This window comes from Rutidosis leptorrhynchoides, chromosome 3 (genome assembly GCF_046630445.1).
Source record: "Rutidosis leptorrhynchoides isolate AG116_Rl617_1_P2 chromosome 3, CSIRO_AGI_Rlap_v1, whole genome shotgun sequence".
In the NCBI taxonomy this organism is placed as follows: Eukaryota; Viridiplantae; Streptophyta; class Magnoliopsida; order Asterales; family Asteraceae; genus Rutidosis; species Rutidosis leptorrhynchoides.
Genome location: NC_092335.1, coordinates 604,370,500 through 604,382,197, shown reverse-complemented (window position 1 = coordinate 604,382,197; position 11,698 = coordinate 604,370,500). Strand labels below are relative to the sequence as shown.

Genomic DNA, 11,698 nt, shown 5'->3' with positions numbered 1-11,698 from the left:
TGAATCTAACCTAAACTTACTAGAGTTTGGTTTGTCACCTAAACTTACTAGAGTTTGGTTTGTCATTCTTTTCAACATTAATTGGAGGAGACTCTTCCATATTATCATCATTCGTTCGTGGTTGTGCTTCATTAACATCATCCACAACATTATTTACTTTTTCTTGTGATTGTTGATCATTGGCAACACTAGTTGTTCCCGAGAAAAAATGAAGAATGGTTTTTTTACCCATAATTTAACCTAAAATCATATCAATACGAGAATAAAAATTGGGGCTAAATCTATCACAAGCACGATAATATTATATTTATATTATATTTTATATATATATATATATATATATATATATATATATATATATATATATATATATATATATATATATATATATATATATATATATATATATATAAATTCTTAATCGTTATACAACAATAATTAAAAAGAAAAGGATTTAAAACTTACAATTTACGAAGGAGAAGTTTGCAAGTTGCAAGATGAAAAGTCAATTGACGGCTACAGGCTACTGGTCGGAACTACTTTTTTTTTTTTTTTTAATTTTAAAATTAGCATGACTTATTTCTATCAACATAATAATACTTCCGTACTTTTTAATTTAAGTATGTTTGGGCTTATGAGCCCATCTAATATAAGGAGATTTATTAAGAAAAATTAACATGGATTGAGGGTGGCAAATTGTTAAATGGGCTACAAAATATACTATACAGATCAAAGACTTGGACCTATTGGGGGTGGCTCAATACCCCCCTGCCCCCCTCTATCTCCGCCATTGATGGCAAAAACAAGGTGGTGTACGGATCAACTCCCTTAAACAATATATGGTTAAGTTACCAAATTTAACACTTGGGCATATCAGGCGGTGGAGGCAACATTCTTGTATTTGTAGTCTTTCCATTCTTCACTATGAATACCATTTCCATCCCCCAACTAATATGACGCTCTAAATGACAATGCATGAACCATACTCCTGAATATTATATGATATATTGAATAAATTTATTAAACATTCAAAGCCATAAAAGTTCTTCTGTTCATAAATTATATAATAGACTAATTACCAGGATTATTATCTCTGAATCTGATAGCTGTCCAACCATTCTTTGAAACTGCAATGGTTTGTTGAAGAGGAGGATCGACGAGTCACGAGATTATAATTTAAAGGATCACGCTGTCGATCAAAGTTACCAAATCCTGATCCAACAACATAGAAACTATACCCGTGCAAATGCATAGGATGATCTATTCCTGAAACAACGTTCGTTCCTTGAAAAACAAGCTCCACGGTATCATTATAATTCAATACTTTCACTTCTGTCCCATTCCTAGGAGTTTGTACCGATGCATTCAAACTATTAGACGTGTAGTTAAAGGCGAATGGTGTGTTATCAAGAAAGTCATCACGATATGCACCATTTATCCCACGGTAGTAGGCTCCAAGAATAGAAGTTTTTGGTGCATCAAATGTAATGTTGTTTATACTTGCAGAAAATTTCCTACCTCGTGGGCCCACACATACTATATTAGGATTAGTAAGGTAACGTGTTAATTGATAGTGTATAGCTCGTGATAGTCAATGGAACGTCAATTGGATGATCGTTGCTTGCTAAACTTCGTAAGCAGCTAGTGAAATTTGCAGAAGCAATTTGGTCGTTAGAAACAGGAAGAACAGGGAGAATAAGTGAAGTGGGATTAGTTTAGTTTTCTATGTACTTGATAATGGCTGTTGTGGTGGTGTTGTCAAAAAGAGACAAAGGGTTGCTGCTATAAAACGTTGCAGCCATATAGTAGTGATTTTTGGGCTTGTTTGCTTCTAATATGACGTCTATGGTTTGTCCCGGTGATATGGTCACATAATTAGATTTTAGTGGCTTTGTGTAAGCACCATCAGTTCCTACAACGGTCAATTGATGGTCTTTAATAGCGAAGAACATGACGTTGTTCATAGCCGCGTTAACCATTCTGAGCATGTAAGTTTTTCCTTGCTTCACAGTTATCCTTGTTATATCTGTACATATATCATTAGAAATCAGTACGAATATTATTTGTAATTAACACATTTGCTAAATCTCTATTGGTTGGTCAGCATGTCATTGATGACACAAACCCACTTTAATCACAAACATGCTAGTATTCAAATTTAAACTTGTTTGTAATTAATCAAGTGTGTTAATGATGTCTTGACAAATTAATCAAGTAATAACAATTAAGCATGTTGCAAGAAATCAAGTTAATCAAGTTTAAATTTATTCATAAACTTAAATTTAGACTTAAGCAAACCTATGTGTGTTAATGCTTCATTGTCTTTTAAGTTTACTAGATTATGACATTCTAAGTATTATCCAAGTAACACAATCATATATTGAAGTAGTCCAAATACTAGTTCCATTTTGTAACAAATAGCAAGACAAGATTGATACATATACATATTAACTAACTACTTATCATTTAGCATTTAACATATAGTCAAATAATACACATGTGCTAATAGCAAGTAGTCAAGTAATATTCATGTAATTACTAGCAAGAGATCACTAAGTAGTCTTAGAATTAAACATATAGTGATAACATAGCATTAAACTAAGGCTATGTAAGTGTTACTTACAAAGTGACATTTGCAAGATTAATGTATAAGCATACATTAATATCCAGCACATGTACAAGGAAAAAGCAACTCTTGGTTGGGACTTGGTAACCATCCTAAGTATGTCTAAATACATTTTAGATGTACATGTTTTCCTGTAACACTTATGTGTTATCCTTAATCAAGGCTTAATCATCATTAAGGTGTCATTAAGTGTGATTAAACAAGATTAGTGTTCTAGTGACCAAAACTCCTTTGGGAATGAATGAGACAACTATCATAAGCATGTCTGAACGTGTTTCATAAATTATAGATGCCCCGAAGTGGTCAAACATTTTTCGATCAAAATCCGGACAGTGGAATTTTGCGGTCGATCCACGGTCAGCCGTGGAGTCGACCGTGCAATCATGATTTCGTAAATCTGGGTGCAAGTCTCCACGGTCTGACCTGCGGTTGATCGTGGGTCTAGCCGTGTTCCTTATTTTTAATTTTAATCTTTCTTTAGTTTTGATCTTTAGCTAGAGCAAGTGTGAATTAGTGAACTTGTTTATTTATGTCAAGATGTCTACCATCATCTTTAGTTATGTGCATATGTCATCATCAAAACACTTATTGTTATGGGTTAAGATTAGTATAGTCATTAAGCATAATCTCATGTTAACCCACATTCTCCGCCAACAAAAACAATATATATATATATATATATATATATATATATATATATATATATATATATATATATATATATATATATATATATATATATATATGGTGACAAAATGTGGCACATATATTAATTCGTTATAAATTTTATAGTGTCGTGTAGATGGTGTTGCTCCAAGGGCAAAGATGAATCAGCAACGATCAAGGAGCTTTAGAGCCGTGAAATATGCCGCGGATGCGGTATTTAAGTTTTACATTTTACCTCCTTTAAGTTTTGATGTGTTGGCTAATCCTTTTCATACCAATATTTAGAACTCATTACCTCATGCTGTAAACAGCAAATCCTTACCACGTCTATGAAAGTTGTTATTGATTCTGCTATTAAGAAGGTAATTATGTGCATAACACTTCCATAAGTATTTTAAAACCTATTAATTAATGATAACATGTAGTAGTTCTTTATATTCAATGCGTACAGTGAATTTGGTAGAGTAAATTTATTAAGAACAATGGGAGACATAATCGCTTAAGACCAGGAGGATGTTATAGTGATTGTAAGCAACTGATGTCTGATTATCAACTATAAGTAGTTAAGGTACGTCTCTGTTTTGTGGATGACTGAAATTAATGCCACAAGCTTTAAGTTCTGCATTTGTATTTTTCGCTTTGACCCGTTTTGACCTGCCCATTTTGTCACCTTTGATGCTTACAATCACAACTCATAGAATTGATAGTTCTTTTCATGAACTTTATGATCTTTTTGTATTGTATGCAGGTATCTTCACACTAGCAGGGATCGTAGATTCATTAATTTACCATGGTCAAAGGGCATTAAAGAAGAGAAGGAAAATCAAAAAATTGGGCTAAGATCACAATGGTCTTTTCCACTTTTAACCTCTGCCACATAATCCTACGATGGTACAATTTTCTCTTCTTCTACTTTGATTTTGTCATTGTAGTTGATTTTAACCTCTGCCACATAATCCTACGATGGTACAATTTTCTCTTCTTCTACTTTGATTTTGTCATTGTAGTTGTCTTAACGGGTCCGCATCGGGTATAGTTTGGTGACATAGGGACAAATTACTGAATTAGCAACTTTTATTCTTTGTAAACAGTGTGCACCATTTTCGTCTCAATATATATATATATATATATATATATATATATATATATATATACACACACTGATATTAGCAACTTTTATTCTTTGTAAATTCAATGTTTAATTTTTTATACAATGTTAACCTTTCTATTTTATTCTCTCTCTCTCTCTCTACACACACACACACACACACATACATATATATATATATATATATATATATATATATATATATATATATATATATATATATATATATATATATATATATATATATATATAGCATAGGAAAGAACCCATAACACCATATTATTTCACTTATTTCACTTCCATGCCGAGCCTTTCTTAGCACCATGTTATTTCACTTATTTCACTCATATTAATAAGGGTATTTTCGTCCTATCGCATCAATTCATTCCTAAACATAAATTAGGGTTTAAAATTTAGGGTTTAGAAATTGGGGTTTATGGTTTAGATTGAATTTTTAACACGAACGGTTTAGAGTTTAGGGTTTAGGGCTTAGGGTTTTGGGTTTAGGGACTAAACCCAAAACACAAAACCCTAAGCCCTAAACCCTAAACTCTAAATCGGGCTAAGTTTTGAAAAAACATTTGGAAAAAAAAAATTTACGAGTTTTTTTTTTTTTTAAAGTTGAATTTTTCCACGTCAGCAGGCTGACTGTCACGTCAGCACAGACTGACTGCCATGTCAGCACAGACTGAGCCACATGTCAGTCTGTGCTGACATGGCAGTCAGTCTGGCTGATATGACAGTCAGTCTGCTGATGACGTGGCATGGTGACATGGAATTAAAAATAATTTCGGAATTTTTGTTCCAGAAAAAAAAAATTTACTGGAATTTTTTTTTTTCAAAGAATAAGTGCATATGATGGTGCATGTACATTAATATGTCAGTTCTCTAGGTTTTCTTCATATCTAAGTTCTCCATGGATCCTCACCACACACACACACATATATATATATATATATATATATATATATATAATCAAGAGAGAAGCACTTTTTTGGGGGGAAAGGAAAGTAAAATTTTTTATTTTTTTTTCGAATTTTTTTCCCAATATTAAGAGCACAAGAAAATATGAATATTTAAAAAAGACACTTTGTGATAAATGTTATAATTATGCCTACCTTGTAGCTCTGATACCATTAATAAATCGTATAATCCAAAAATATGTTCAACATATAAGTCCAAGAATCCATTATTTTCTAAAATCAATTGGTGATAGATGAACTTCTCTTTTGATAATGAACGGGATAACTTCCCAAACAATATCTAGTTTGCCAAGTATACCATGCTTATTCAATTCTTTGATATTGACCTAGCATATTATCACGTAGTAGCTACATTTCCAACTTCATTACATTCAAATACATCATCAACACTACAAATAATAACCTTTTTTATACTTTGAATTTGACTTTGATGGATCTCTTTTCTTGAATTCCCTCTTTTCTGATATGCCTTTAGCCAACTGACCTTCATCGTAAGTATTCTAAATTTCTCAAAATCAAACTTTGTATTCGCCATCTTCTTTTCAACATTAATATTCAAAATTTAATTCAAGAATTGCAATCTGTATCTGTATCTTCTATCAGTCAAAAGCTTAAGAACTCAGCCACAAGTGGCTCTAATACCACTTGTTAATGTAACTAACAACAAAGCGATTGAATTAACGAAATCAAAAGAAGTTTTATTCATACTCAAATGATTACAATCAGTGATTACAAAATACGAATTGAAACTACAAAGTTGGGATGGAAACCGCTAACAACATGAATTGAATGAATACAAGAGGAAAGAAATTAAATTTCACAATAAAGACTATAATTGATTTATAGTCCTAGGACGTGAAATCATGCGTGTAACAGGACCATGACAACATGTTTGCCAGCTTTTCACATTCAGTCTAGGAGCATATAATGTTTGCACATTACACCCCTGAACTATGACAAACATAAAGACAGTAAAATAAATGGTTGAGATTAAACAATATATTGTTCTGTTACCAAATTAACACTTGGGCATATCAGGTGGTGGAGGCAGAATTCTTGTATTTTTAGTCTTCCCATTCTTCACAATGAATACCATTTTCATCCCCCAACTTATATGACGCTCAAAATGACAATGCATGAACCATACTCCTGAAAAATAAAATAATATAATAAATACTTTTATTGAACGGGCAAACATATAAGGTTTTTTTTGTTCAAACTATACGTGAAAGGGTATTTTTCTTATACACGGATGTATGTAGTTGGGGGTTATCCCTTGACCATACCATTTTTTTATCACCCCAAGATATGTTACAGGTGAGGTGATGAGGTTTGAACCTCAGACCTCTTATGAAATAGCACGTCTTAATCACTAGGTTATCTTGGCATGGTAATAATATAATTTACTAGAAAACTGAAAATAACAATTTAAGGAAATGGACTAATCACCAGGATTATTTGCTCTGAATCTGATGGCTGTCCAACCATCTCGTGGTACCGCAATGGTTTGTTGAAGAGGAGGGTCAACAAGATTATAATTCAAAGGATCACGTTGTCGATCAAAGTTACCGAATCCAGATCCAACTACATAAAAACTATACCCGTGCAAATGCATAGGATGATCTATTCCGAGAAGAATGTTCGTTCCTTGAAAAACAATCTCCACGGTATCATTATAATTCAAAACCTTCACTTTTGTCCCGTTCATCGGAGGATCCAGTACAGATGCATCTAAACTATTGGACGTGTAGTTGAAGGTGAAAGATGGTTTATCGGGAAAATCATCACCATATACACCATTCATACCACGATAGTATGATGTAAGAATTGAAGTTTTTGGTAAATCAAATGTCATGTTATTTATGCTTGCAGCAAATCTTCTACCTAGTGGGCCGACGCATGTTGCATTAGGTTTTCCACTATCACAAGGTAATAAGTTTAGTGATAGTGTATAGAGTAACTTCCTTTTGATAGTCAATGGAACGTCAATTGGATGATCGTTGCTTGCTAAACTTCGTAAGCGTCTAGTAAAGTTTGCAGAAGCATTTGAATCATTAAAAACAGGAAGAACAGGGAGAACAAGTGAAGTGGGTTTGGTGTAGTTCCCATTATACTGGATGATGGCTGTTGTGGTGGCGTTGTCAAAAAGAGACGAAGGGTTGCTGCTATAAAACTTTGCAGCCATATAGTAGTGATTTTTGGGCTTGTTTGCTTTTAATATGACGTCTATGGTTTGTCCTGGTGATATGGTCACATAATTAGATTTTAGTGGCTTTGTGTAAGCACCATCAGTTCCTACCACAGTCAATTGATGGTCTTTAATAGCGAAGAACATGACGTTGTTCATCGCGGCGTTAACCATTCTGAGCATGTAAGTTTTTCCTTTCTTCACAGTTATTCTTGTTGTATCTGTACATATATCATTAGAAATCGGTAAGAATATTATTATTAAACAAGATTTTTCTAACGACATCCCCGCCCTTTGTTGGAGATAGCCAATTAAAAGGTGCAAACCATAGTCACACATCGAAAGTAGAAAGAAACTTATGTATGCATATAATTAGGCACTTAGGAACCTCCCTCTATCACCAACTGGTTCTAGAGTGCTAGGGTACTCATGAGCTTACTCGTTGTTGGGTTTAAACGATCCTACTCGCTTAGGGTGGTTGTTAATGTGCTTAAAAGCGTTGTGCATAGCGGTTATATGTTGACTTTAAAGTGACATATAATTAGGGCTGTCGTTAAAAAGTGTGTTGTAAGAATTCGTCAAACAACCTGGACGAGAGCAGTTGTATTGATCACCCGGCTGGCCGTTAATTGTTAGGGCATCAGATTTATTCGGATCACCGCCTAGACGCAAGAAGTCTTCCATCACTGTTTGTATATCTTGTTTCCACCATTCACCTACATTTTTTGATTATTAGCTCTTACATGTTTCAGATAACATACCAACTAAGAGACATATCTATTTTTTCAAAAGAATAATTTAGAAACCTAAGATGACGGGAACCTCGGCATGAGGTTTAGGAAATGGAAAAGTGGTTCCAATTTTGGGAGATACCACTAGTAAACCGTGTACAGTGGCTCGAGACCAGTCACTATGTGCATGCCACCACAACGTGCCTTCTTCAGTAGATAAAATGATCTTTTGGCTAAAGCTAGTCCCAGGTTTAATAGGGCATTGGGTGATAAACTCGGGGCCGTCGGACCATGGGTACCTTGGTTGTTTCACTCCATGCCTATTATTAAATACGTACACTTTATCATGTTAGTGACAAATAGGAACCATACATTGCATATGAAGTGTATAGTAACTGAGATATATTAATATTGTACCAATGAATTGTGATATTTTGGGTGGCGTTGTTGACAACATCAACGATAATGGTGTCTCCTTTACGAGCTGATATAGTTGGGCCAGGGTACTGTCCATTAACTGTCAAAATGTTCTTACTGCTGCATAGCCTGGTATACTTGGTTTCTTGAACCTGTAAACCAATAAGTATACCGATTAATAAATTAATACTCGATCCGTTCCCAAAATTACACCTAAATATGTCTCATTTCCAGAGGCGAGTGTACATGTACCCCAATGGGTCTCATGACCCCGCTAGTTACGAAATTTTTTTTACAAACGATAATTAAAATTTTTACAGAATACCACTAAATATAATTGTAGGACCCCGTATATTTTTAAGTTTAAACTTTTATTGTATGAGTAACTAAAAGATACTTAAAAGATACTTATGATTTTATTATAATATAAGCCATTAATAAATACGGAGTATGCAAATATATATAAAAAATGAACTCTTTTTGTTTTTGTTTGTTCATACACGGTAACACAAACACACCTTTTACGCTTTTGCTTAACACGACAAGACCTAATTACGATTTTGTTCTTCAATTTTTGGCAAAATTGGAACTACAATTTTAATCTGTCATTCATATATATTCATGCATATGGTAGTACGATTTATTCTCCTATTAGATTGTATTAGCGATGATGCAATTGTTAGATTGTATGAGCAATGATGCAATTGTTGATGAATTTTATCGTATAAAATCGCATTATTTATAGTAAAAGTTGCATTTAGTATCTAGTAGATTTAATATACGATATTTTTGTATTAATGATATGCTTTTGTTTAATTATGTTTGTAATGACCTGATCCAATCCGACCCGACCCGAACCAACACATTCAATTTTTCATTTGAGTAAGTTATCGGAAATTTTTTTAGGACCTCATTGACTTACGATCCTAGATTCACCAGTGCTTATTTCTACACATCTTTCTACTTACTTACCACAAACGTATATCGAACCAAAGCTGCTTGTGACTGCAAGAACGAAAGAATCGCTAAGAGCCCCAGAAGAGACGCATGTATATTCATTGTAATCTTCATATGATGAATACTTAGTTTGAGGTATGATTAATCATAGTTTGAGTACATATATTGTTGCATGAATGAATTGCATGTATTTATAGGCTGTGGTTGACTTATAAAGTGGCCGGCAACTAGCTGGTGGATAAATGGTCATAACATTAAACTATCTGGATTTTGTTTATTTTGATTAGCCAACTCGTTTTGTTTATGGTGTTAATACCGGCCTGTAATAATATGCTTGTATGGACCCAGTCACTTGTTTGACTTTTACAATATTCGAATTTTGACTTTAATAATAGTAATAAACTGGTTGCTACGTAAGTCATTTTTAAAATTTCCTTTTCCTCTTATTAAGTCAACAAAATACTCGTTCTATGGAGCAGGCGGATCTATTCAGGTGCAAACGGGGTCACTTTCCCCCATTGATTTATAAATTATTAATGTATTTTTATGGGTCTGATGTAATTAAATTTGAATTTGCTACTTAATTAATGTATTCGTTCTATTCTATGGAGCAGATGGAGTAATTTTCGTGAAAGCATCTTTTTCTAGAATTCTAGCCAATAAAATTTCAAGCCCTCAAGAATTTTCAATCTGACCCCTCACTTATATAACTTAATCTAATATACATAATTACAAAACCAAACATCATTACTTACTGGTTTGGAGCTCTCAAAACTATGGTTGCTTTTGTAGTATAATCTCTATGTTATAAGTCACGGTGGCCACATATTATGTTAAAGTCAAAATTTGATTGATCAAATTCATGGAGATATTAATAATCCACCTAACTGCATAGTGAATTATTATACTATAAATATGTGATCGATTGTAATCAGTAGGTGCACCAATTTTTACATATATACATAAAGATATATTCCCTCTTCTCTATTTAATAATCATTAATAGTTTATAGCCAAAAGCCAGTCACTAAAGGTAGTTATAAGCCTACTGAATTATAACACGTCACTAAAGGTAGCTATAAGCCTACTGAATTATAACACGTCACTAAAGGTAGTTATAAACTCCTAAATTTTAACACGTTATCAGCACGATTTTCTCAACATTTATAATATGGTTGGCTCTGCCACCTAAATAATATATGGTCGGTTATACCGCCTAAATAATACATGGTCGACATTGTCGCCTAAATTACATTTATGTTATCTAACATTTATTTCTGAATACTAACATTTACATTTATGTTATCTAACATTTATTTCTGAATGCTAACATTTACATTTACATTTATGTTATCTAACATTTATTTCTGAATACTAACATTTACATTTATGTTATCTAACATTTATTTCTGGTTACTTACATTTATTTATTGCATACTAATGTTTATTCTTAAAACTATTAGTTATATACAATACGTTTATTTTTATCTCCGTATTTATACTAATTAAATTCTTTTATTACAATTATTTTAATACAACGGCAACATAACGGTCGTTAACATTAATTAACAACGGTACAACGGTCATATATATACATAACGGTTGTTAACATCGATTGACGACTTTACAACGACTATATTTTTCAAATATAAATTAAACATCCCCATTTTCACATTTTTACAAATCAATCTTCATTTTCTCAAATTACTACTCTCAAATTTTTTTTAAAAAGATGATTAACTCAAGGGTGATTTTCCCTACTGTATTGGTCATAATAGCTATCATCCTTGTTACTTGTACACCACTAGATGAACCTATATTCTATCATTCCCTTATGGTTTTATTATTTGTAATCATACCATTATTCTGTTGTTTGCTACTTATGAATCTAAATTAATTCTAATTTCATGTTGTTATTTGTCTATGAAAAAAAAATTGATTATGATTATGATTTATGTTGTTCATTTTTCTGAAAATAGAAAATGTCAAACTTATCAAAGCTTGAGTTTGATGCCTTAGACGT

At 32.7% G+C, this 11,698-nt stretch overlaps 1 protein-coding gene and 1 pseudogene across 1 annotated transcript; both read right to left on the bottom strand.

The window, feature by feature from the left end:
* Positions 1 to 857: 857 nt before the first annotated feature.
* LOC139902214 (laccase-14-like) lies at positions 858 to 2,633 on the bottom strand (annotated as a pseudogene).
* Positions 2,634 to 6,401: 3,768 nt separating this feature from the next.
* On the bottom strand, positions 6,402 to 9,790 carry LOC139898845 (laccase-14-like). The gene is made up of 6 exons (XM_071881646.1): positions 9,692 to 9,790; positions 8,720 to 8,871; positions 8,378 to 8,622; positions 8,159 to 8,287; positions 6,833 to 7,792; positions 6,402 to 6,532 (listed from the first exon to the last, which is right to left on the bottom strand). Exons 1-6 carry the CDS (start codon positions 9,788 to 9,790, stop codon positions 6,402 to 6,404), a joined length of 1,716 nt encoding a protein of 571 aa, XP_071737747.1.
* Positions 9,791 to 11,698: the final 1,908 nt, after the last annotated feature.

Excerpts from the sequence above, each read along its gene's own strand:
- LOC139898845 (XM_071881646.1), bottom strand. The coding sequence starts at position 9,790 with ATGAAGATTACAATGAATATACATGCGTCTCTTCTGGGGCTCTTAGCG. Across the intron at positions 8,623-8,719 it reads CAAAATATCACAATTCATTG|GCATGGAGTGAAACAACCAA; the intron begins GTACAATATTAA and ends ATTTAATAATAG. Across the intron at positions 7,793-8,158 it reads ATACAACTGCTCTCGTCCAG|ATACAACAAGAATAACTGTG; the intron begins GTTGTTTGACGA and ends ATATATGTACAG.